Source organism: Mustela erminea, chromosome 5 (genome assembly GCF_009829155.1).
Source record: "Mustela erminea isolate mMusErm1 chromosome 5, mMusErm1.Pri, whole genome shotgun sequence".
In the NCBI taxonomy this organism is placed as follows: domain Eukaryota; kingdom Metazoa; phylum Chordata; class Mammalia; order Carnivora; family Mustelidae; genus Mustela; species Mustela erminea.
In genome coordinates, this window is record NC_045618.1 from 33,104,781 (window position 1) to 33,131,887 (window position 27,107).

General features: G+C 45.9%; 1 protein-coding gene across 1 annotated transcript; it reads left to right on the forward strand.

Annotated features, from left to right (window-relative positions):
• The first annotated feature begins 168 nt into the window (after positions 1–168).
• Positions 169–27,107, forward strand: HEXA (hexosaminidase subunit alpha). Its single transcript, XM_032342533.1, has 14 exons — positions 169–484; positions 16,747–16,839; positions 17,751–17,816; positions 19,430–19,476; positions 19,989–20,099; positions 21,010–21,111; positions 21,559–21,691; positions 22,326–22,506; positions 23,674–23,760; positions 24,026–24,098; positions 24,834–25,017; positions 25,223–25,313; positions 25,716–25,820; positions 26,855–27,107. The coding sequence occupies exons 1-14, from the start codon at positions 232–234 to the stop codon at positions 26,916–26,918; spliced, it is 1,590 nt and encodes a 529-aa protein (XP_032198424.1). The 5' UTR covers positions 169–231; the 3' UTR covers positions 26,919–27,107.

Here is a 27,107-nt window from a genome sequence, read left to right on the forward strand (position 1 = left end):
CCTCTACCTCCCAGCTCGTTCGCCATTCAGGCTGGGACAATGCCTCTTCGCGCACGCACGGCCGGGTGCGCCTCTCGGCCCGGGGGCCCGGAGGGGCACGGAGCAGGTCGTCCGGGGTCGCGGCCGAGGAGCCGGCCGGTCACGTGGCACGCCGGTAGTCACGCGGGCGCCGCTCAGCTGACCGGGGGCTCACGTGGCCCCGCCGGCCGGGAGCTGGGAGACCGGCGGGCCATGGCGGGCTCGGGGCTCTGGTTTTCGCTGCTGCTGGCGGCAGTGCTTGCCGGCCGGGCCGCGGCCCTGTGGCCCTGGCCCCAGTACATCCAGACCTCCGAATCCCACTACGCCATCTTCCCGCACAACTTCCAGTTCCAGTACCACGTCAGCTCGGCCGCGCAACCGGGCTGCTCGGTCCTCGACGAGGCCTTCCAACGCTACCGCGACATCCTCTTCAGCTCCCACTCTTGGCAACCTCCTGAACCCACAAGTGAGTCGGACCTGCCCCACCTCGTTCCTGGCTCCGAGAGAGCCTGCCCGGGGGCACCTCCCCAAACCTCCTGAGACGCCCTTCTTTTGACTTCTGCCCTACTCTGTCGTCTAGTCTCAACCCTCTGGTCTCCACCTCCTCCTGCGCCTTTTCTCCAGCTGCCATCTCTGATTCCCCCCATCTACCCCCCAGCTCCATTCTTTGCTTCACTGAGCTGACGTCTGGAGCCAGGATTTCTCCGGCATCCTGCCCCCCACCACCCCGCCCCCGGGCTCTGTTTCACTGAGAATGCCTACTACAGGACTGCAGTTCAATAAGGATATCAAATTGCTGAAAATACTGTGCCAGGAGACATCGAAGGTGATCCCTCTGACCGTGTTCAAGTGTCTGAGGGTCCTAGAATGAGGCCAGAGATTGGCAAGATAAGACATTAGCAATGACTTGACCTGTGCAAAATTACATGAAAGTGCCTGACACATGGCATGTCCAGTAAATGTGAGAGAAATCGGAGAAGATTTTGAGCAGCCACGTAAAGTGGGGTCGTGGATATAACTGGCCAAGACTGAAAGAGTATTCCAGGGAGGAAGAAAGGCTTTTGAGCAGAGCCACCGTGGTTGAGCTCAAAGTGCTTTGAGGGGGTATGTGGTGAGGATGGGGCCTGGGGAGTGGGAAGGAATGAGGTTGGACAGAAGTGTGGGATTGAAGTAAAATCAGGAGTGCTTTGAATATTGGTTTCATCTAAAACAGCAGGGGTGAGCAGTTTTCTTTCTTTCTTTTTTAAAGGTTTTATTTATTTATTTGACAGAGAGAGAATGACAAGTAGGTAGAGAGGCAGGCAGAGAGAGAGGGGGAAGCAGGCTCCCTGCTGAGCAGAGAGCCTGATGCAGGGCTTGATCCCAGGACCCTGAGATCATGACCTGAGCCAAAGGCAGAGGCTTAATCCACTGAGCCACCCAGGTGCCCCGGTGAGCAGTTTTCTTTAAGGCAGTTGCTGAAAATTGTGTTTGAGGATTATTTCATAGCAAATTGGTAGGAAAGATTGAGCAACACAAAGGAATAAAGTTCTACTTTCTGGGCTTAAAATTGAGAGGTTTTTTCCCCACACTATTTTGGAATCTGGTTCCCTGCATATGATGTATAGGTTGTTGAGGGGGAAGCTGTATTTATGACTGGGTCATATGGTAATATCATCTCGTACTGTGTTTCAGGTGTGATTAAGTTACTTTCACAAATGTTCTCATTTGATTTATAGAATTAAAGGCATTTCAGGGGCACCTGAGTGGCTTAGTGGGCTAAAGCCTCTACCTTTGGCTCAGGTCATGATCCCAGGGTCCTGGGATTCAGCCCCGAATCGGGCTCTTTGCTCAGCGTCCCCCCGTCCCCCCATCACCCCCCTGCCTACTTGTGATCTCTGTCTGTCAAATAAATAAAATCTTTTTTTTTAAAAAGGCATTTCATTAAACAGATGGTACTTAGAGCATGATAGATAATTTAGGGAAAGAAAAAGAGTCTCAGCATCAGGGTAGTTCTTAACTGGCAAGATCCATTAGGCCAGGGAGGATAAAAGGCCTGCTATTGTGTGTCACAGATCACATATTTCTATGAATCCTTTATGACAAGCAATGCCTTAGACAAGATTGGCACTCAGAATGTGTTTATTTTGGTACAGAAAAGTTAGGGCCTGGCTTGTGCAGAAAGGAAAAAAGATCTGTCCTCTAATTGGTATGTGCCTATTCCAGTGCTGGGTACTCTGGAGGTTACAAAAAAAAAATCACGCTCAAAAGTAGATGCAGGGCACCTAGGTGGTACAGTTGGTTAAGTGTCTGACTCTTGGTTTTGGCTCAGGTAATGATCTCAGGATCCTAAGATCGAGCCCCACATTGGTCTCCACCTTCAGCGGCAAGTCTGCGTGAGATTCTCTTTCCCTCTCCATGCCCCTCCCGTTTATGCTCTATCTCTCTTTCTCTCTCTAAAATGAATAAATAGGGGTGCCTGGGTGGCTCAGTGGGTTGGGGCCTCTGCCTTCGGCTCGGGTCATGATCTCAGGTCCTGGGATTGAGCCCCGAATCGGGCTCTCTGCTTGGCGGGAAGCCTGCTTCCTCCTCTCTCTTTGCCTGCCTCTCTGCCTGCTTGCGATCTCTCTGTCGAATAAATAAATAAAATATTTTAAATAAATAAATAAATCTTAAAAAAAAAAGTAGGCTCAAGGTTGAAGTCCAGTTGAAGAAGTATGAAGCAAAAGGACACAATGTGTTATAAGATGCTTAAAAGATAATTAGAATGTTTGTTACTATGGTATAAATTAGGATAAGTCCTACAAATCTAAATTGTCATTACCTCCATTGCTATAGGTCTAGAGTGTAATGAAGAAAATAGAAATGGGGATGATATATGACAATGGTGTCCTAGTAAATTACCTAATGAAAGATTGAGAGACAGATAAAAAACCAAATAAGATGTTGATTTCAATTTGTTACCTTACTGCGAATCAGTTTCCTATATTTGAAGGTTCTTAACCCATTAAGAGAGATAATGAAAACTGGTTTGGATCAACATTACCAAAGACACAGAAGTAAATTCCTTCTCTATCGTTCTTCCTATGTAGCCTTCCCTTTGGAACATTCATCTCCTGGAAGGCTTCCAGATGACTTGAGCTGTAATCCTCTTCCTGCAAAAACAAGGATGAATCCCTGGAGGGAAAAGCAATGTTAGCACACCCCAAACCAGACTGTATTTCTCTATGGGGCTGATTTTAGTAAAGAAAACAACATATGCAATTTAAATCTTAGCTTTGAACAGCTTTCCATCTCCTCCTTCCACATAACTTCTTTGTAGGTTCTGGGCCAATGTTCTTCTTAATATAGCACAACTTCTGGTTTTGATCTGAACCTGGGATTCAGTGGAATCCTTAATTCCCTGAAAAACAAACCTTTTACTGAGGTGTGATTTGATTCTGAATTCACCTTCAAGGATTAGCTGTAGTCCACAATTGCTGAATGGTCTATGAAGGTGTTTATTTAGTATTTGCTACTTGTCTTTGTCATTGAGAGGTGTTTCTGCCAACTGGAGGGTGTGTGTTGCATGTTGCATGTTGTTAAACCTGTTAAATGGAATTAGTTTAAGCTCTGGATACCTGAGTGAACCTAATCCTCTGTTTTGATTATTGAGCCACTTCTTGTTTATGAATCAAAGATCTGATCACTTGGGATAGCACCTCTCTAATGTTGCCCCAGATACTTTTCTGGGTGCCTGATGGAGTTGATAAAGCCCTAGTTTTTCAGGTAAAATGGATAAATCTGATTTTGCATTTGATTGAATTCTTTGCCTTTCTGAAACTAGTTGATTGAAGCCACAGTAGTTTTTAAAAGCCATAATAGTTTTTATTAAAGTTCACGTCCGTGGGGCGCCTGGGTGGTGCAGAGGGTTAAGCCTCTGCCTTCAGCTCGGGTCCTGATCTCAGGGTCTTGGGATCGAGCCCCACATCGGGCTCTCTGCTCTGCAGGGAGCCTGCTTCCTCCTCTCTCTCTGCCTGCCTCTCTGCCTACTTGTTGTGATCTCTGTCTGTCAAATAAATAAATAAAATCTTAAAAAAAAAAAAAAAAGTTCACATCCAGTTGTGATAGTCACATGTCCCTATGAGTTACTTAGGATGCCACTATCCCTGAATAGAATAACTCCTTTTATTTTAGAATGGAAGGAAGATTATTATATGAGTATCTGGTTCCTTCTGTAGCCATCATAAGTATTTGATTTGCTCATTCTCAGACATGAAACAAATGACTGATAAGTGGCACAGTTGATTACACTCTAAATCTCCTAAAATACCAGTGCCTGGAACATAAGAGATACTTAATTATTTGTTGGATATGTTAACTTAAAAGGTCTACTTTGTATAAAAGTAGAAAGTCTCATGATTATTGTCTATTTCTAAGAGCATCAAAAAGATGATTTGCAGGTTTCATTTAGAAATGATTGCCTTTCAGGCTTCAAATTTGGAATGTTTGTGAATTCCAGAGAAAGGAGGATCACTCTGTGCTGTGGTCCCAGCTCAAACTACTCTTATCTCATTACAAAATTGGAGATGCCTTGGGAGTGAATCTAGGGAATGTAGGAGGGAAACAGACAAGGTTGGGCAGCTGGCAGGGGAGATGGAGCAATCCTGATTAGTGCTGCACTCTAATTGCATAGTGGCTCTGTCCCCTTAACCTTTTCCATGACAAGGACAGGTTATTCCTGTGAAGACTTTATTGCCACTGAATTTATTGCTTGAAAGCAAAAAGGAAGAAAACCGCTGAGGAAGAATGTTTTGTAGTAGAATTACTTTTTTTGGTGAAAAGGGTGTGTGGGGAATGGAGGGATACATAAGGAGGAGAAATATATGAATTTGGAAGGAGATGGGTTGCATGATAGTTGAATAATTGGGCTCCATTTTGAATCCCAAGGCCTGAACTAGCTTGGCTTCTAATCCTCAACCAGCCTCTTTGCCCACAACCTTATTTTCTCTTTATCGTTAATACTTTCCCAGTAGCCCGGGATAGTACAGAGCCCAAGCAGCTCAGCTTGGTCAGGATGTATGTAAGTATCCCGGGCCTGATTTATGAAAAACTCAAGTCTTACTTTCTAGAGCTGTTGTCACTCCCCCTGCCTTGGATATTCTGCTTGAAAACCTAAACAGTAGAGGGCTCTGGGTCTGGAACAAGATTTATTTAGGAGTCAGCCAGAGAATGTTTATTAATCACTTGTTTAACTATGTGCCCTCAGGCTAATTTCCAAGTAGCTGCTGCTTTTTTTTTTTTTTTTAATCTGTCTCCATTTCAAGCATTTCTGAAGATAACAGGGAGATAGGGATGACTGTCTTTACAATCTTTGAAGAAAGGAAGAAATAGGTGATTTTAAATTAAAGCAATAAAAATTAAGTCTGAGCCACAGAGCTGCCCTTCCTCCCGTCTCCTTCTATCTCACTTCCTCATTTCCAAACAGAAGAGCGAAGCAAGGCATTGCAGGTTTTTTGCCAGTTGGTACTTGGTTTTTGTTTTTTAGTAGCACATGTGAGCTATTTTTTCTTACAGCTGCAAGGTTTTTTGCTGGGGCACATTGTCAATTTCTTAGCCTCTTTGAGGCTTAAACCGAAATCCTTTTCCTGTGGATTACATTTACTGCCCAGCCAATACTACTTTCAGAAATTAAAGAGGTTACTTTAATATTTCTGCATCTTCCTAAATTTCCTCTGCTGTCCGTGGAAATAATTGATAAGGAGAGAAACAATGTGCATCAACAACAGGGTCAGCCAGTTGGATTAGGGGTTGTCGCCCACCTTTGTGGAGCCATTGGCAAGGAGGACAGTTGAAGAGAGGAGGTTGGATCTGTAGAGGTGATAAAGTTTTAAGTGTGAAGGGTTTTCTGTGATCTTCCTCAAGGTTTATAGATCTATAATGCATCGTAATAGAGAAATGGATTTGCTTTTCTTCTCAATTCCTGACTATAATGAATAAGACCCATTACTGTGTCACCTTCTCTCTTTCATTTCCTTTGCTTGTTTTAAGCTTTTGTTATTGCTTAAGCTTCCTTAGTGTTGCACTCAGCCCTGATCTCTAGCCGGTAGTGGTGTGCTGTTAATGTCCGCTTCTTGAAGGTGATTGGGCTTGGGTAAGGTGTAGAGCTCTTTCCTGTGGAAATGTATGCTCAGATGCAGGAAGTTTGGTTGCTTATCATCTTGGGTGTCAGTAGCCTCCCCTTCTTTTGCAAAGCTTTGGGAGCAAGAAAGATGGCTTACCAGGTACACTGTGTCTTAGTGTAAAAGTTAAACTTTTGTCTTATTTGATCTTGTCCTGGTAGTAACTAGTACTAAGATCCCACATTAGTGGCTTTGGTCTTTAGACTAGGTCCACAGCCCTAGTCGGAGGCAAATTTAGAGCTCTAAGCTCATGTCCCTTTTATATGTTGGAGTCTCAGCCTATTTGCCATACAGGGTGTCATCACATAGTAGAAGAGCCTTCAGGCTCCTATGAGCAGCTCATGAAAAGCCTTCAGAGAAGCTGTTTCAATGGTGTGGTTATCCCACAAGGCACGCCAACTCTGGGCTCCTCCATCCAAGTGGCAAAACTGACTTCTTAAGAGAAAGGAAGTAGAAGGTGGAAGGAAACTAGCATTTATTGAGTGTCTGGCACTTGCTGTATATTATGCCCTTTAATCTTTGTTTTTAAAGATTTTATTCATTTATTTGACAGCTTACAAGCAGGAAGAGAGGCAGGCGGTGCTAAGGGGGAAGCAGGCTCCCTGCTTAGCAGAGAGCCCAGCTGTGGGGCTCGATCCCAGGACCCTGAGATCATGACCTGAACCGAAGGCAGAGGTTTTTGTTTTGTTTTGTTTTTTGTTTTTAAAGATTTTATTTATTTATTTGACAGACAGAGATCACAAGCAGGCAGAGAGGCAGGCAGAGAGAGAGAGAGAGAGAGAGAAGCAGGCTTCCTGCGGAGCAGAGAGCCCGATGCGGGGCTCGATCCCAGGACCCTGAGATCATGACCCGAGCCGAAGGCAGCATTCCAAACCACTGAGCCACCCAGGCGCCCCCCGAAGGCAGAGGTTTAACCCACTGAGCCACCCAGGCGTCCCTGTGCCCTTTAATCTTTATAATAGCTCATCCTTCAGAACTGAGACTCACAAAGGCTGCATAACATGTGCAGGGTTTCACAGCTAGTAGTTGTGGAGTAGAAATTCCAGTCATATCTGTTTGTCTACAAAGATTTAGCTCTTTTCAACATGCAACCTTAGGGCAATCTACTACTCTTAAATATTTTCATCAAGCATTATACCAATTGTTGTTTTGGAAAACTCCTGGCCTTTGGTAGGAGTAAGCCCTGATCACACTTGAGTGTTAATTGCCACAGATAGTACCTTGTAGCATCTAACTGCTTGATCATTAGCACTCAAGAATGTTTTGGTTCTGGCCCATCATTATCAAATTCCAGTAGTGTTTCTGGCCAACTTCCTTCTTTCCGTCCATCCTTAGTACAAGTAGTATCTATTAGGCAACTATAATTTATCAGTAGCACTTCTCCAAGAATATTAATTGAACTGTCCTTGTCCTTCGGAAGTGGGAATACAGACATACAGTAAAGTATCAGTACAGTGATTGTTACTGATAAGTGTTGGTGTGAAGCAGAGGGCACGTTCTGAGAAGGCTTCCATAAAGAGCTGTCCAGTCATATTTCAAAGTAGGAGTTGGTGGAGATGCAGACAGTAATCCATATGGAAAGAACTGCATGTGGGAAAAGCCTTCAGGAAAGAAGCCTTCATGTCATGTATTTAAGAAACTCAGTGCCACTGTGGTTGAAGCACACAGATGTAGGGTGGTTCAGCAGGTTAGCTATATAGTACAGAAGCTTGCGAGAATGAGCTGGAACACCTCCAAGGGACGAGAAGGTCCAAAAGGTGACCATGGGAGGGTGTTAAGGTATTGTTGGATAACTGCTAAGCTAGAATGTGGGTTAGTTCTTCCTCTTGGGTGTTGAAATCACCTAGGATCAAAGCCAACCTTGGAATGGAGAGGAAGACTGGGGACCAGGATCCAAAGTCTTGAGTAATAAAGACATGACCAGGATATTGTAGAGTGTTGGTGATAAGGAGAGGCTCGAGATTATACAATTAAATGTCATTAGCCACAGAAAAGAGGTGTTTGTTTGTTTGTTTGTTTTCACTTGATGGTAGAGGCTAGATGTCCTAGAAGCAGCTGAAAAGGAGCTGTCTCTCAGAGCAAGTCATAGGGAAAATAATGTTCCTGGCGAGAGTCAGTTCTCAGTTAAGGAGGAAGTAGAAGAGACTGAGGATGTTGGTAGTTCAATAACAGGATTCCAGAGGCTTGTGGGGGTGGGTGATGTATAGTCCAGGTGGCTTGGTGGAGTAGGAGAAACAACATTTATAGGAATGGGAGTGTGGGTCCAGAACAGAAATGAGCAGAGGCGTCAGTATACTGGGCAACATGACAAAAGATGATAGCAGTGTGACATGGTAGGTCCTCCTGACTATAAGATTGCCATGAAAATGAGCAAGGTTCATATACATGGGAGAATTTAATATATGGTAAAGGAAACATTTCTAATCAAAAGTGCAAAGTTGCTTAGTCAATAAATATGTAGGGATGACTGGTTATCCATTTGGGAGAAAATAGAATTAAATCTATGTCTCATATCAAACACAAAAGTAAATTCTAGGTGGTTAAAGATCTAAAGATAAAGGCCATGCCATAAAACTATTAGAAGTATATATAAGGAACTGTTTATATGGTCCCAGAGGAAGAGGAGGCCTTTCTAAGCAAGCAGATAGAAGAAACCATGAAGGAAAAGATGAACAAATCTGACTACATAAAAGTCAAAGCAAGAGAACCATAAGGTTAAAAAAAATAAGGACAAAATGGGGGAATTATTTGCGGTCTTAAAATTGACAGGTTAGGGGCACCTGGGTAGCTCATTTGGTTAAGCATCTGCCTTTGACTCAGGTCCTGATCCCAGGGTTCTGGAATCGAGCCCTGCATCAGGCTTCCTGCTTCAATGGAGAGCCTGCTTCTCCCTCTCCCTCTGCCTGCCACTCTGCCTACTTGTGCTCTCTCTCTGTCAAATTAAAAACAAAAACAAAAACCAGTCAAAATCTAAAAAGAGCTCTGTAAATCAGTAAAAAACAAATCTTTAAAAAGGTGCAAAGAGTATGGCCAGTAAAGGGGTGCCTGGGTGGCTCAGTCGGTTAAGTGCCCGATTCTTGATTTTGGCTCAGATCATGATCTCTTGGTCATGAGATTGAGCCCTGAGTTGGGCTCTATGCTGGGAGTTAAGCCTGCTTAAGATTTTCTTTCTCTGTGCTCCTCCTTACCCTGCTGGCTCCCTCTGTCTTTCAAAAACAAAATACATATGTGTGTGTGTGTCTGTGTGTGTATACACACACATATACGGCCAGTAAATGTGAAGTGATTTTCAAATTCAGTTATTACATTTAAAGTACGGATCAAAACAATGGTATATTTCTTTATCAAGCTAGCACAGATGAAAAAGAATTGAGACAGTCTAGTTTTGGAAGGATGTGGAGGAATGGGCTCATGTATGTTGGTTCAGATATAAATCAGTTTTGTACTTTTGTTCAAATATAACAATATGGAAGAGTAATTTAGCAGTGTCAAAACCAAAAATTTTCCTTTGTCCTAGCATTTCTATCTCTAGGATTTTTCCTACAGAAATCTCTCAACCAATGCATATATATATATATATATATATATATACCACACACACACATATATATAAAATGTTGACTAGAGCATTGCTTATAATATCAAAAACTTAGAAGCATTCTACAATGTCCACAAAGAGGAGAGAAACTAGGACTTTCCACTTTTTAAAGTATATTTCAAAAATGGAATTCTATTTAGGATTTATAAATAAAGATGTAGATCTATATATAGACATTAAAAGATCTGCAAATCATTTGGTAAGTGGGGAAAAAGTTGCAAACTATTACATATTAGGATCTCATTTTTGCTTTAAATCTCATTTTGCTTTAAAAATGAATCTGTGTATTTAGAAAAAAAAATTGAAAGACTGTGCAAAATGTTAACTTATCTTTTTGGGATCCAGAATCACTGGGAGGTGCTCTCTCATGGTGGGAAGAAAGGAAGAGAACAGATTAAGTCTCAAAAGTAGAGGGAAATGAGAAAACTTTTAACTTTAGCATTTACAAAGAAAATGGAAGGGAGAACATTCAGGATTCATTCATGGGCTGGATAGATTGTATTTCTGAGTGGATATTAGTAGTGTCTAGAGGGTGAAAAGTCTTGGGACTTGTGGGAGGAGGCACTACGGTCCAGACTGAATTCAGCAGCACTGGGGGGGCCTCCAGGCTCGGGGGCAGCTGGGTTCTCAGACTCCTATTTAACGGGGATAAGAAGTTTTGACAGGAGTGGCCTTGCTTCTTCCCCTAGCCACAACAGTGTACTTTTGCACTGACTGCTTCCCAGGCTTGGAGTATCTTTCCCTATTGGTAGCCTGGCAAACACCCATCTCGGGGTTCAAGGTTCTGCTCAGAGACCCTCTCCAAGGTGAAGCATCCCTTCCTTTCTCCGGGTAGCTATAGTATCCACCCCAGCCCTAATCACACTGCTTTGTAATTATTGTTTGTGTTTGTCTCTCCTACTGGACTATGAGCTCCTCAAGGGCAGGGACTGGACTTGTTTTTGTTTTGAACTGCCCCAGCACCTAGCACAGTTCCAGATGTACAGTAAATGTTCAGTTTATCCTAGCTAGAATGAAGAATGAGTGGTAAGTGAATGATGTCTAGGGCTTTCATTAGACTGAATAAGGGGAGAGAGAGCCTGGATGTGACAGAGATAAAGGTGGGCGGGAGAGGGGAACAATGTGAGCGTGGAGAATCGACAAGGCCTAGGAGAGTACCAGGACACAAAGGGGCAAGGTACACCTGAAAGAGCAGGGAGGTGCCTAGGCTGGGTTGACTTTTCTTGTGTCTACTCCAGAAGCCAAACCAAATGCCACTTTATAACCAAAATGAGGGTTTTCTCCATGTCACTAAAATCCTCTGACTTAAACACATTGATATGATGGAAATATTTTGGTTCAGGGAGGAGCAGTTTGGGTGCAAGGAGAAGCTCTTGTGCACTGAGGTAAAGACATAGTTTCTGGGTCCCCTGATGCAGGAATGAGCGCTCCCTTCCAGGGAGTAGAAACACCCGAATCTTTGGATTAATGGTTCTTCAGAGCAGTGTCTGAAAAGGCACTTTCTGTATGCCTGGGTGTCTTCTTACCATTCCCCATCCTAGTCCCAGGACTTAACAAATACTAGGTTTGGGCGTATAAAAGTTATCTCTCCATTAACTACTTGCCATTTATGCCTAATTATCATGTAGCACAATCATTATGCATACATAGCATTAAATGTGCATTTTTTAATTCTAGCATCATTCATTTTTTCAGCAAACATTTATTGAATGACTACCGTGTGTCAGGCACTGGAAATACAAAGGCCCTGAGATTGGCCCCTGCTGTTGAGGAACTTACAGCCTCGGTGAGGAGATAGACAAATAAACAGCATATATTAAGATAAGTGTTACCAAAAAATGTATGTATACGTTGTTTCATGATCTCGTAGGAAGGTCTCTTAGGAAAGGGTGGGGGAATGATAGAAAAGTCTTATAAAAGGAAGAATCAGAACCGTTTCATATAGGTGAGATTTGGAGGCAACGCAAAGTTTGCTTCCCTTGGAGGAAACAATATGTGCAAAGGAAAATATGGAGAAAACGTGGCATTTTCAGGGTTCTGTAAAGAGTTCATTGTGTTACCGTGAGAATTCCTGCTTAGGAGCAGAGAAAAGATCTCATATTAAAAGATCACAGAGAATGGTAGATTGAAATGGGATGTATATGGAGGCAGAGAGAACTGGGAGATTTTTTAGTCATTCAGGTGAGAAATTACGAGAGGATGATTTAAGGCATTGACTCATTGGGGGTGGGAAGGTGGTCAAGATTTTGAGATAACAAGGATTTTGTTATAACTGGACTTACTTGGGTCTTTCTCTTTTAGTGTTGTAATCTCAGTGCTTAACACGGGGCTTGACACATAGTGGACCATTGGTAAATATTATGGGTACATGAATTTTTAATCTACTCAGATGAGAGAAGAAAGAGGTTTCTGGTCTGGATAAATCAGTAGATGGTACAGATCAAACAGAGAGAAGATCAGCCAGGAAGAGGAATGAAGAGTTAGTTGAACTTAGTATTTAAGATTTGAAGGGCTTTTAAGCTACCTGAGTGTTGTCCTATGAGCCTAGAATCCCAGAGGAAGAGTTGGCATGGCAAGGTAGATTTGAGAATCATCAGTCAACTGTGGGGTAGATGACATCGTCCAAGGAGAGTATAAAGGAAGAGAAAAAAAGAAGCCTGGAATCTTCGGAGAACACTAGCATGTAGGGGCTGGTGAAGGAAGTGGAGAATGAGGAAGCATATTCAAGGAGCTTGAAGGAAAACCAAGGGAGAGCCATGTCCCCTAAGCTAAGGGAGTTTAGTTTCATCAACATCAGGGATGTCTGATGCTGCCAAGAGGTCCCCTAAGAAGTGAGTGGCCACCGGAATATTACCTCTGGGACAGCAGAGATTTTTGTCTGTTTTGATCACTGCTGTGTCTCCAGCACTTAGAACAGCCTGGCACATAGTAAGCACTCAGTAAATAACTGTTGAATGAATGAATGAAGAATGAAGTGAAAAGGGTCCCTTGAATTTAATTATAGAACCTCAGGACCTTGGTGAAGGCATCTGCAGATGAGTGGAGGAAAAAGAAGTCATGTTGTAGTGGACTAAGGAGTAGATAGGATGTCAGAAGTGGCTACCAGGAGAGGGCTGAGGTTGGCCAACTCCATGAGCACTTGTGTGCCAGGCACTGACTAAGCCCTTTACGTGTACTGACTGAATCTTCCCAGCAGTCCAGTAAGGTAGGTACTAATCACAATCCCCATTTTTCAGAAGGAAACCACAGCACAGAAGGAAAATCATTTGTCCAGGGCCCCATAGCTAGAAAGTGTTGGAACTAAGATTTGAATCCGGTTTTGTCTGGCTTTGGAGTGCAACACCTAGCTGCTTAGGCTGCATTTCCTCTGGAGTTTCTTTGGGACCAGAAGGCAAGGAAAAGTCTGTTGGAGATGACATGGAGTTGAAACCAGGAAGACTTGCAAATATTTGAATGCTGGTGGGAAAGAATCAGTAGAAAGAAATAATTTGAAGATTTAGGGGGAAATCTGGATCTCTCCTCAGACGAGTTCCAGAGGACAGGTGAAAGGAAACCCTTCCCACCAGGATAGGAGGCACAGATAAAGACTAGACATGTGTTGCAGATGTTTCTGTATGGGAGGAGAGGGGAGGTAGAGATGGATAGGAGTGCTCTTCTGATTGTCTGCTGAGAGGAAGGGCGGTGGTGATCGGGTTACAGACTTGAAGAAAGTGGCTCAAACTTGAAGTAACTGTTGCAGAGAAGAAAAGAAAGCAGTGGTGGAGACGGAGATGTTCAGGTAGCACCAAGGGCCCGGCCAGGATGAGAGACCATGATATTACAGCAGCCCAGTTCTGCTGTCACATGATTTTCTCTCTTCCCTCCAGTAGGATGCAGTAGCCAGAGTCAGTGCACAGAAGGCAGACATTTCTTGATCCACTGGGTACAGCAGCAGAAGAAAAGAACAGGTTGCTGGGAGTACTGGCTAGACTGTGTTTGAGGGGATGGATCAGCACACGTAGGCCAGCAGGAAGGGAAGTGAAAATAGGAGAGAACTGAGAATAGGAGAGTAATGGAAAGGTCACAGCACTGGCATCTGGAGAAAGTACAACAGCAGGACTGTGGTAGAAAAAGAGTTTCAGGTGTTCCATGTCCAGAGCCGGGCTGTCTTGGTGTCTAAATGATGCAGAAAGGAGAGGGGTGCCAAAGGTAACTAATTTTTTTGTTGTAAACACTTTGTACTGTTTGACTTTTTCCCCCCTTCTTAAATTTAGAAGGTGCAGACTTTTCAGTGAACCAGAGGAGAGGAGCAGGGGTATATGAAAGCACGGGATGAGGGAGCAGTAGAGTCAGGAAGTCATGGTCATGGACTGAGACCTTGGAGCATACTATCTGTGTGTGGAGTCACAGAGTAGAAACTCTGTGGAGGAGTAGCCAGAATGTGGTCCTACCTTGCCATTGTTTGCTGGGGAGAAAATAAGAGCCCCGAGACTCATTCAGTTTAGCAGCAGCAGAACCAAAACCACCCTTTCCTGATTGCCCAAGTCAGTGCTCTGTTTGCCATGGTTCTTTCTGAGCACTTGAGGTTTCAGAATTTCCTGTTGTGCCAGCTGGGCTCCTTGTGAGTGTGCCCAGGCTTCCCACACATCAGTCCTTCCCAGTGCAGAGCATGTGGTTGCGTGTAGAGGAAGGTGGCCTGTCCCCAGCCTCTTCCTGCTTGCTTCAGGGTAGCAACTTGGACGTGGAAAACCGCAGTGACGATACACTATTTACATCCTTTTAAATGACCCAGTATCCCTCCTGTTTTGCTAGTTCCCACATTGCCACCTCCCCGAGACCGGCCCCCTCATGGCTCGTTTAAATAGCAGCCATGACTCTCTACCTCCTTTATCAGCCCCAACCCAAAATGAGTCATTGAGAACGCTTCCGGGAGACAGGGATTCTTCACCATAAGATTAGAGGTGGGGGATGGAGAGATCAGCCCTCACTTAGGGCCATTGTTCTAGGGGGAAAAGTCCTTTTGTTTTTATTTTCATCAGATCTTGTAAGGAGTCTACAGCCCTCCCCACGGAAAAGACTCCGGATTTAGAGGATGGAGTGCAGGTGTGTTTTGGAAAATAAAAATACACTAGCAGCAACAACAGAAGTTAGAGGTTTTTTATGTTCCAGGCAGTAGTTGCAGGCAGTCACCAGGCTGGTGTTTAGCAGCCTCTAAATGTTATAAGGACAGTGACTGTGGCTGTTGCACAGGGGTAGTTGTGATTTTTTCTCAGTTTTGCAGGCTGAGGTCCAGGGAATTAACGCTGAAGCTCAGGACTTTGCTGTCTTTTGGATAGCTGCCTGGCTAGATACACAGATTAGCTCTCCACATTTGATATTGGGGCTCTGTGATATGTGGGATTGGAGTGGGGGCAAGAGATGAGGGCATAGTTTAAGGAGGAATATTCTTTTATAGTTTTCTTTGCTTCTGCCTCTCAGTTAAGTCTTCCTTGGTCATGGGGGTTTGTAGAGGTGGCCTGTCTGCTTGGGGAGCTTGGGAGAGCCCTACAGATTCTGCTTTGAGGGAAGTCCCTGCCCTGAAAGTCCGGTTGTTCTCTGTTGTTGGAGATGGGTTTTCAGGGTATAGAATGGAGTTGTGAGTTGGCCTGGCTCAGATTCTCTTCTCCCTGCAGGATTTAGGAAGGTATTAGTGTGGGATGCAGAGTATTTACAGGGAGGGGAAAGAATATGTTTTGTTCTTGATGATAGAAAAGGGCCCCTTATTGGCTTTCTTCTTGGTGAGCCGGAGAGCTGAGATGCAGCCCTGCAGTAGTGCTTGTGATGTTTGAGCAGGTTTTCTGGAAAAGGCTCAAGGCTTCTGCGCTACTTCTGCCCTAGAGATGGGTAACATTGGGGATCCAGTTTGATTCTGAATTCTCTCTCCCTGCATTTCCCCAGGCCATCCTATCCCTGACTCTAGTTCCACAGGAAGTCATGGTTGTGGTGCCAGTGTGGGTGCATGTAGTTCCAGAAAAGGATAGAAAGGAGTTCATTGAGGTCAGGCTTGGGGCAGTACAATCAGAACCACACAAAGAGGAACCATTAGGAGGATGGGAAGGGATGGTGCATTAGTATTTTGGCTTTGGTTTTGGCTCTTTGGGCTTTAGGGGGGCATGGTGGGGTGCATCTGAAGAACTATGCTAGATGTTGGCTCATACTGGGTGGCTTTCCACTGTTGGGCAGACCTCTGCCTCAGAGAGAGAACCTGTTTGGGAAGAGGGAAGGAAGCAGGATAGGATGGTGACCATGTACCTTTGCTGGGGCACCAGCTCGGTGATCCCAGGCCTCTTTGGCATAGGAGCTCCTCTGGTCATCTGCTTCATCTGCTTGTATCAGCTCCTGGGCTTTGACAACACTGGAATCCTTTCACTGGGAGCCCTCAAGAACAGTGCTGCTTCAGGCGACAGTCTGCAGTGAGAGGAGAGGTACACACACGGGAATGTAAAACTACTCCCTTCATCAAAAAATGAGTTACAAAGACATGTTAAGACTAAACAGCGTGGTTATTCTGACATAATTGACATTCTGGTGTTGTATAAGCTTCCTGTCAGTATCTTTCCTTTCACCCGGTATTGCAGCTTGCAAGTCAGCAGCTAGTCTGCCCACCACGCTTTGAGTAGAAATGCTGTCAAGCTGCCTCTAGTTTAGGAGCAGTTGTCGAGGTAATGGAATCATGCTGACTGTACCACACTAGAAATACAGAGCCCTGGTTAAAAGGGCTGTTGCCAGGTCATTGACACATGGGTCAGGGCAGGTTCTTGGGGAGAGAGGGGAGCACAACCAAAATGAAAGAGTTGAACAGGTGATGAGGCAGTGCCTGTGCCAAGGGTAAATGCCCTCCCCACGCTTGCCTCTTCCCACACAGCGTGCAAACAGAAGGGACTAGAGCTAGGGACCTTCCTGTAGGATCTTGGTTTTGCCTATTGCTTCTGGTGGCAGGTCAGCCACACTGAGTTTACCCTGTCCTTCCAGGAAAACAGCATGCACCAGAGAAGAATTCATTGATTATCCTTGTGGTCATTCCTGGATGTAACCAGCTTCCTTCTTTGGAGTCGGTGGAGAACTGTAAGTACCACCCTGTTCCCTGTTGTAGAGAGCAAGCACTTGTCTGTAGCTCTAACTCTACTTGGCCTGGCCTAAGTTCCTGATGCTAGGCCTACAGCCCTCCAGGACTGTGGAGACTCCAGGTCATCAAGGGCTGAGAGCCAAAGATGGTGAATTTTTCATATGCATTCTAACCAGGGTCTGAAGGTGGTGTGGAATGTCACAGTGGCTTTTCATGGAGTCCCACAGAACACTTGCCTTCTGCACTGTGTATAATTTTGTTGCCATTTTAGGAGCTTGTACACTCTGGTGATTTTCTTTAAGAAACCCCACTCTGGGGAGAGAAGGAGTTTTGGGTCCTAATGTTTTTGGACATAATGACTGAAATAAAGTCAGGTCATTAGCCCTATGATGCCTCCCGTCCTCCAGCAGTATCTAGGAACTTCTTGGTCTCCAAAGTGAACGTACAAGTCTTGGCCTCCTCCTCACATTCTTGGATGAAGTACCTGAATGAAGCCTGGAGACAAAGGGAAAGGAGGGTGATTACGAGGCTTTGGGAACACCGTAACCTGGATACACCCTCCAAGCATCCCTGTCTGACGCCTCATACTTTCAGCTAAGGGCTGGTGGGAACTCATGTTTCAGGAGGGGTAGACTAACCACGGGGCAAGTGGTACTTTTCTTCTCTAGCCTGACCCTCCTTGTGTATTATCTTCTAAGGCCTATAGAGCCTCTGGGAGACCACCCTCCCACTGTGGCCCAAGGCCTAGCTGGCCTGCAGCTACTCTGCTCTGGGGATGTTTCCTCTTTGAAAGGAAAAAAAAAAATGTGACCTTACTCTTGTTTTTTAATACAAGGATTTACACAGGACATGGGATCTGTAATCTGAGAGTAGAAGTCCTTAACCAATGGAGTCATTTCTGTCATTTCAGACACCCTGACCATAAATGATGATCATTGTTTCCTCCTCTCTGAGACCGTCTGGGGAGCTCTCCGAGGTAACATGGGGGCTGAAGTGGGAAGGCTGACCTCAGTGGGTTGGGAAGATAAGATTGAGGGTCCAGCACATACTGGAGGCTTTCTTTATGGAGACCGTTTGGAGTGTTTCACCATCTACCTGAAGGGAGTGTTCTCCTTACAGCTCTCTCTAGAAGTTGACAGGTGTCAGCCCATGCGATAGTGGCAGCAGCTGTCCTGGGCAGGTGCTCTGGGCAAGCCATGAGACACCCTGCAGGCTGATGCCCAGTGTGCCAGCAGGGAACAGGCTGCTTGGGGCTCTGCCACAAACACTGCCCATGCAGCTCTCACTAAACACATGTAATTGGAAAGTTTCTTCAAAAAGGAAAACTTGATCACAAGGAAAAGATAAATGTCAAAAAAAAAAAAAAAAAGAAGTAAATCATATAAGATATGTAGAACTGTAATATTTCAGGAGAAAATTGGGACTTTACTAGCTAACACATGATGGGCCTCTGCTCTTTTTCTTGGTTTACTGAAAAGGTATTTGGTCCTTAGATATAGACGTAGCCAAATACCTCTACTGCTTTTGCAAAGCCCCTGCTGGTGAATGAGGAGGGAAATTCTCACAGAATTTTAAACCTTGTTTTGGTTCGTCTTTGTTCCCTTAGCCCTTCTCTTCTCCTCTCCTATGTTTTGGAGAAACTGGGAGCTGACTACCCCCTCTACTGTCTTATACCTTTTGTGCAGGTGCTGTGATTAGGCAGGTTGGGGCAGGGGGAAATCCGGAACTCCAGAATTCTGGGTGTCAGAATCAGAGTTGAAAGAAGCCAAAACAATATAAGAGCAGTCTGCCTTGAAGTAGGTGCCAAGTGACCCATAAGACCTCAGATTCTTTCATGCTGAAATTTTGGGACTCTGGAAATCCTTCTTCTGGGTTGTCAGAAGAGGGGCTCCAGCTGTCGAGAACATATAACACTCTGCACTCAGCATGCCTGCCTTTGCCAGAATCTAGGAGTTTGTGTCCAGGGGACTGGGGCAGTCCTTCTGGGGCAGTTGCTTCCTGTCATATCTCAGCTCCCTATAGCTAGTTCCCTTCTCAAGAGGAAAGGTAGATGGTTCTTTGTCTTCTAGGTCCAGCTGTGAACCCAGGCTCCTTAGAAACTTAAGCTTGATTACTTTTTCACAGTTCAGTCTGGGATAATAGAAGGGGCAGAAGATTGAGGACCCCTTTTTCTCAGCTCCTTTAGCTCCTGATCTGTATTAATTTGGAAAGCCTGAACCCATGTGAGCTGGCTTGTCCCTGCATCTGTACTCATAAGCAGACATCTTGGCCTCTCTTAAGACTCTTGTCAGTTCAAGGCTTAGGAAATATGGATAAGAGGTATGTGGATTTTGAGGGTTAGTGTGTTCCTAGGAGAGGCACTAGAGCCCCTTACACTGGCACCTCCCAAAATCAAATGCAGAGTAAAAACAGATACTGGCTTTCTAGTATCCCCTTTGCATCTGTGTTGAGACTCATCAAGCCCATACTATATATCCACTTTTACCATATGCCCAAGCATCCTCCTCTGTCACGTTGGGATCCTTCCAGATGGGTGCATCCTTTTCCCATATCCTTAAGTCTTTACTTTGCCTCTCTACTTCCCCATAGGTCTGGAGACTTTTAGCCAGCTTGTTTGGAGATCTCCTGAGGGCACGGTGAGTGGGAGCCCCCCGAAAGGGTTCCTTTTTATATCTCTGGGGATTTGCTCCAAATGTTGAGAGTCCTGGAAATAACTTACTTTGTCTTAGAGTCCTGGAGGCTCAAGATAGTCCCAACAAGAATTAGAAGGAGACATGAGTGGAAACCAGTTTGGTAGATTCGGTCTCTTTGGAATCACTGTAATTTAGTTCTCCTGAGTCATTATTTAATAATGACCTTGAGACCACACTGCTTTAAAGAAAATAAACAGATTAACAGTGAAAATCCAGAATGTGTAGGCTGAGTGGTATGTGGGACCGCTATACCTGGCTAGCATGGGACCGTTACCCTCTGATAGGTGCCTGTTTGCAGTCGCTGAGGTTAATATATGGGGCATTTGGGAGATAGTTGCTATGCAGAACAGTCATAGAGTGACTTTTGAAGGATCAGGGGACTTTTCCTTTTTCCCCTCTATCCCCATGGTGAGTTCCCTTCAAATCCTGATACCTTCAATGTTTGGTCCACACAGTTCTTTATCAACAAAACCGAGATTGAAGACTTTCCCCGCTTCCCTCACCGGGGCTTGTTGTTGGATACGTCTCGCCATTACCTGCCACTGACTAGCATCCTGGACACACTGGTACCCAGGCCTTAAGGCCATCTTTGCCCTTAGTGTTCTGGGGTGATGGGGCAAGGGGCAGACCAGTTGCCATATTCCTAAAGAGTTGCAGAGGGAATGTATGTAACTTTAGGAGTTCCTAGGGAAAATGGAAAAGACCCACTCTAAGACAAAAAATAGAAAAAAAAGGAGTGATTTAAATCTATCCCACTGGCTACCCTGGACCAATGTCCAGGTTATCTCCAGGAATGCAGAAGCTAGTTTGGGGAATTCACTTCTTTGATCGAGCCAAGCTTATTTTAGTTTAGTTATGGACAAGGGCATAGGAAAGAGATGTTCAGAAGCCATAGCTCAGGATGTTCCTAACTATCTTAAGTTTGATGGGCAATCTTATCCTACAGTTGCTGATCCAACTCACGTGTCCACCTTTTCCTTTGTTCCTCTGGTGGAACCAAAGGAGGAGACACATCCATCAGTCTTGGCTTCTGAGATTTCTGGGTTATGGGGCTACTGAATTCACCAATCGACTTCACAGTTTGGGTAAATGTTAGTCAGACAACCCAGAACAAAAGGCAGGAAGACATACTAGTCTTCAGGACATGGTGGTGCTTTTGGAAAACCACGGTACCACATAGTTGCAGCTGTCCTCTCAGTGTGGCTAAAACTCATCTCAAAAAGAGGAGGTAATGCTTCTGTCCGGTATCTTCGGATGTGCTCTGGGAGAATAAGAAATGTGCTAGGTCTTCCCTCTATAGCCAGGCGTTCTCTGAAGGGAAGATTTGATAGACCCTGTAAGCATTTATCAGGAAGCCGGTGCAGATTGAGGCTGTTGGGGTACGTGGAGCAGCCTGCCAGTCTGCCTGCCATCCCAAGTTTGAGGCTGAAACCGGAGAAGCTGTGATGGGTTCACAGTGTGTGCTGTGATCTACAGGACGTCATGGCGTACAATAAATTGAACGTGTTCCACTGGCATCTGGTCGATGACTCTTCTTTCCCATATGACAGCTTCACTTTTCCAGAGCTCACCAGAAAGGTATGTCTCGATTTCTCTAAGAACAAATTTGTGGGTCGATGTCTGAGCCTGGCTGTGGCCCTGCCGGCAAGGACACTGGCTCTCATCCTCACAGCCAGTTGGAGGGACACACTGACTTAGGGGAAGGGCACCGGATTTGGAACGGGAGACCTAAGTTTGAGTCCAACTTTGCCATTAATTTAGTCTGACAGATAATATCTCCTGGTCTCATTTTGTCTTTGTTTATATTCGGCTACCTGCCTACCTTGTTGTCTCACTGGCATTATGAAAGGAATAGATGCGCTGGCTTACTGGAAACTATGATAAAGATCCTTGGAGATAGTCCCTGATACCAAGAGCTGAGGGTAGATTTCCTGATACGCAGGGAGTCGTGGAGGCATTCTGAGTATCTTCTCCTCTGCTAGTCTTCAGGAAATGACATTGTTAAGGGTGTCTTGTGCCTTTCAGGGGTCCTACAATCCTGCCACCCATATCTACACAGCACAGGACGTGAAGGAGGTGATTGAATATGCACGCCTTCGGGGTATCCGTGTGTTGGCAGAGTTTGACACCCCTGGCCACACTCTGTCCTGGGGACCAGGTAAGAATAAAGTTAGATAGAAAGAGTCTGCTGATCTTCCTCATTGGGGCTTCAGGGCTTCGACTCATGGATGCGGTATGACCCAGCCTTGGTCCCTGGAAGAATGTTTTCCATCAACTCCTTCCACTGGGAATTTAGATAGGCAGAACTTACTTTGGACAAAGGAGGCCACTGCTTAGTATTAAGCTACAGGCACATTCTTCTCAGATGGTCTTGCCTTAATGATGTTCTTGCACACTGTGCCCTAGAGTGGAAGAAAGGTCTTGCCATTTGGCTGCATCAGGCAGTCTCTCTCTACTGCCTAAACGCAGTGTGAGGAGAGCAGCCTTTGGGAACAAAGGTGACCCCCTGCTGGAAGCAGGTGGCAAGGGAAAGGGTGTGTGTGTGTTGATAGCTGTCTGGCGGTAACCCAGTCTCTGTACATGATTGTGGATATATTTTTCTTTCTTTGACTATGTCTAAAAGCTCATGATCACCAGCGTTTTTGAGTACCAGATGGTCCCCATCTATGTACATGTAATGTTTATGAACATGATTATCTTACTTTGTGCAACTTAATGTCTTTAAGTATATGACTGTGTGGAGGTCTCTGTATTTGTGACACTTGTGTGGGATTGATTCTCTGTTGGCTTAGGTGTCCCTGGATTACTGACTCCTTGCTACTCTGGTTCTCATCCCTCTGGCACCTTTGGACCAGTGAATCCCATTCTCAACAGTACCTATGAATTCATGAGCACATTTTTCTTGGAGGTCAGCTCTGTCTTCCCGGATTTTTATCTTCACCTTGGAGGAGATGAGGTTGATTTCACCTGCTGGTATGATCCCTTTGATCTTCCCATCCCTGCCTGATGAACTGCTCACTCAGAATAGAGGTTAGCTCCCAAGAGGCTACCTATCTTATGTGCTCCTCAGGGGCTAACCTCTGAGAACAATCTGTCTTAGTCCAGATGGCCCAGGTCTTGGGCCTTTCCTCTTTCCACCTACATAGAGGCCCTCCTGGATTTTGGCAAGGCTGTGAATGGGAAACTGTTCCTTTCTCCTGTCATATCCTTGATAGACTTATGGAAGAACCACGTTTGGGACCAAAATTGTCTTGGGAAAGTCCTGGAAGAAAGAAAAATAATCCCCACCTTTGTAAAAGAGTCTGGTTGAAAAGTCCAGACACAGATGAATTTGAGACTAACATATGAAAGTGTCCAGTCAATGAGGGTCCAAACCCACATATCTGCTTTGCTCAGAAGCGGTTGATGGGCTTCTCTGAGAAGTGGACACTAGAGCTGAATCTGGGGAAACAGGCTTTTCTGAGAAGTGGAGGGGGGAAACATTTCAGGAAGAAATGTGAGCAAAATGTAAACGTTCTTGGGGGAGGGAGCCACAGCAGGAAACAGCAATACCTATATCCAGCTGAAATAAAGAATACATGAGGGGCGCCTGGGTGGCTCAGTGGGTTAAGCCGCTGCCTTCGGCTCAGGTCATGATCTCAGGGTCCTGGGATCGAGTCCCGCATCGGGCTCTCTGCTCAGCAGGGAGCCTGCTTCCTCCTCTCTCTCTATGCCTGCCTCTCTGCCTACTTGTGATCTCTCTCTGTCAAATAAATAAATAAAATCTTTAAAAAAAAAAGAATACATGAGAGCGGAAGAGCTGAATATGCCTGAGTTGGGGGTTAAACAGGGAAGCCAGAATCCAGTGTGCCAGAGCCTTGGAGCCAAATACAGTAGACCAGACAGGTTCATATGTGTTCTTGTTGAGAGTTTAAACTGAAAGCTCTTGGGGTCCAGACTCATGCTTTCTCAGCCTGTGTCAGTGGCCCCATTCACACGGCTTTGTTCCCCCACACCTGCCATATTTGGGGCCTCTGAGATCTGAAGTTGAATGGTTTTTCAAGTGAAAAAAGAAATCATGGGAGGCCAGGTGACTAATCCCTAAGCTTTGGGCTTTGAGGATGTTGAAAGAATTAATCTTCATTTTCTCTTGGGATTCAGGAAGTCCAACCCGGATATCCAGGCCTTTATGAAGAAGCAAGGCTTTGGTAATGACTTCAAGCAGCTGGAGTCCTTCTACATCCAGACGTGAGGAAGGAAAGAGGGTGGGCAGGGTTTCTTGGGGTTACCTCCTGTGCAGTCCTCCCTTTCCATACCAGGCCCAGGCCCTGCTTTACTGGGCCCTTGAAGGGGTATTTTGTCCTATCTTTTCAGCTTTGGAGTAGTCAGTTCCCAACTGGGAAAGATACTGCTCGATCACGAATGAGCCCCTAGGCAGCCTCCACCCCCAGAGCATTGGCACCAACAGCCTAGAACCTATTTGAGCTGAGCAGACCCTTTCTTTACTCTCCAGGCTGCTGAACATCGTCTCTGCCTATGGCAAGGGCTATGTGGTGTGGCAGGAGGTGTTTGATAATAATGTAAAGGTGAGCCAGGGGCAGAGAGAGAAGGAGCCACCTGCAGTGCTTCCCTCTGGTCTCTGAGCCCTTCTCTGCCTCTGCACAGACTGGTCCTCCCTGGGTTTGGATTAGGCTTTAATATTCAGAGCACTGGGGGGCCATCTCTCCTTTCACCTCCAGAAAGGTCACAGAGGTCTAAGCACTGGGCATGAGTGTCAGAACATCTGTCTCTCTTCCATCACCACAAGCTATTCAAGAATTATTTCTGCTGCCTGCTACTCAGGATTCCTGAGACTGGCATGTTAGGTTGATCTTCCTCTCTGACCATAGACTCGGGGTCCTCCAGGTTTGGGAGCAGGGCTACTTTCTCCTTCATCGTTGATCAGTTAGGTCCCAGTCTCTTGCCAAATGCAGGGGCTCTGCAGGAACTTTGTCTCATCCTCAGAAACATCTGGAGATTCTTGGACAGGGAACCTCTTGATGAGTCTCCTGTGCTACTGCTTGTCTCCCTTAGCTCACAGCCAGTATTACTGTCTCAGTCCCGACAGGAAGGCTGCAGGAGGACTGGGGGTGGAGGCAGCAGGGAGGACTCCTAGGGCCTACAGAGTCCCCTGCACTGGGTTAGAAACCTAGGGGTTAGGAGTCACAGAGAAATACTTAGCTGCTTGAGAGCACAGTGGGCACATATCCCTTGGCCTGTGTTGTTTGCATAGCATATGGGCCAGAAATCTTCTCAGCCATGTGCTATTAATTTTGTGACAGGTTCGGCCAGATACAGTCATTCAGGTATGGCGAGAAGAGACACCAGTACATTATATGAAGGAGATGGAGCTCATCACCAAAGCTGGCTTCCGCGCCCTGCTCTCTGCCCCCTGGTATCTGAATCACATAACTTATGGCCCGGACTGGAGTGAGATCTACATGGTAGACCCCTTGGAATTTAAAGGTGAAAGCAGGGAGCTCTCCTGGCTGATCAGAGGAGGCTGGGCTGGTGCACAGACTGGGAGACAGGAGGGTCTGGGCTAGACCTTTCAGGTTAGTTGAGCTATGACCTATCTGAAGAGAGGGCTACTTTAGGAAAGTGTTTGAGGGGAAACCCTAGGGTTACCCCCCACCCCACCAGCAGCCTCTTGTTCCTTGTTTTCCCTTAGGTAGCCCTCAGCAAAAGGCTCTAGTGATTGGCGGAGAGGCCTGTATGTGGGGAGAGTATGTGGACAGCACAAATCTGGCCCCCAGACTCTGGTAAGGGTTTCCTGAGGACATGGGTGGTTGGGCTTGTGGGCACGGGTTCTCCCTTAGAGACTCACTCTTGTCCAGTCACCCGCAGACAAGTCCTTCCTCCCCAGCCTGAGAGAGAAGGAACTGTAATTTTGAGAACACCTGCTGCTGCTGTCAGTAACAGTTCATGATGTCTTTACAACTTACTCTGGTTCCATATCTTTGGGAGAGGAGGAGAGTGGGACCGTGAGGCCCATCTTAATGAAGACGGAGCTGGTCACTAGAAGTCGCTAGGAGCCCCCCGGCCAGGTTGTCACTCTGAATAACCTTGGCCCTGAGTCCAGGGTAACTGAATAAGAAGCAGCAGCCTGTGAGTGTCCGGCTTCCTTGAAGAAAGCCAACCTGCGGCGTGACCCTTCCCACTAGGCCCAGAGGAGGGGCTGTTGCCGAGAGGCTGTGGAGCAATGAGTTGGTGACTAGCCTGGACTTCGCCTTTAAACGTTTGACGCGATTCCGTTGTGAGCTATTAAGGTAAGCAAGTTGGCCGTGTTGGGGCCTTCCCACAGTGGGTGGGCAGATGGGAGACCTACAGGAAAAATAATAGCTAGTGCTTACAGAGGTTTACTTTGTGGCAGTTACTGCCCTTTATAGGCATTATTTTTTGGAATCTTAACCATAACTCTGGAAGGTAGGCAGTTTTACCCTCCCTTTAGAGATAGGCAGCTGAGGCACAGAGAAGTTAATGTAAAGCCCCAAGTCACTCAAAACCAGAATCTGATCCAAGCCAACTTCAGAGTCTCTGCTCTTAGCCATGGCCATGCCTTTATGGGCTCTGATGACAGCTGTGCTGCTTTTTGGGATGGACCTGCCTCAGATGGTCATTTCCCTGATGTATTCATTGACTAAGTCTTGAGGACCTGAAGGACTCAGCCTGGTACAGGGCTGAGAGCCAGCTGTGGCAAGGTCTAGGCCTCAACTGTGTGTGATTCACTGGGCAACTTTGAGCTAGTTCTTTACCATCTCTAAGTACATAGCTCATTTGAATAATAGGCCATGCCCGGGGATCCGCTATAGAGATTGGTCACATCCCGGAACTTGGGAGGCTAAACAGGATTTCATGGCCACACCCTGTGCATGAACAGGACAGCACAGTGGTCCCCCACCACCACTGCATTTGTAGCATTTAGCCATTAAAGTGGTGTTCAGGGAGCCAAGAGCACTAGGCACCCCTTAGGCATCAGCTCTTTTCTAAAGGAACTGCATTACTTGGGACTCAAGTACAAAGACAGGCAGGTTAGAAATAGGTGTCCCCACCGCAAATTCCTGGATGTCCTTGTATCAGAATCACCTGTTCAGAATGCAGATTCTTGCCAACATGTGAGCCCAGGCCAAGTAGGAATCTCTGGAAATAAGATCCCTGAGTAATTCTTGTATACAGGGGCAGTTCGAGGTGTGCTGAAATAGGGGAAGGGGAGACTGTTGGTTGTGGTAGAGATGTTGTAGGGCCTTGGACTGACCCCATCTGAGTGGCTCATCACACCCTGTTTCTTCATGTCCTCTTGCAGGCGAGGTGTCCAAGCCCAGCCCCTCAATGTAGGCTACTGTGAACAGGAGTTTGAACAGACCTGAGCAAGCAGCCTGAGGCACTGAGGAGGGTGCTGGCCCTGGGAGAGTGGGAGTGGGGCCAGGCTTCCACTGCATCCCGGCCGGGGGACGGAGCCCCTTGCCCACGTGCCCCTGTGCATGGAGAGAAGGGGGCCAGTGTTGGCACTAGCATCTAATAAAGAGTGATGTGGCATTTTCCATAATGAACATGGA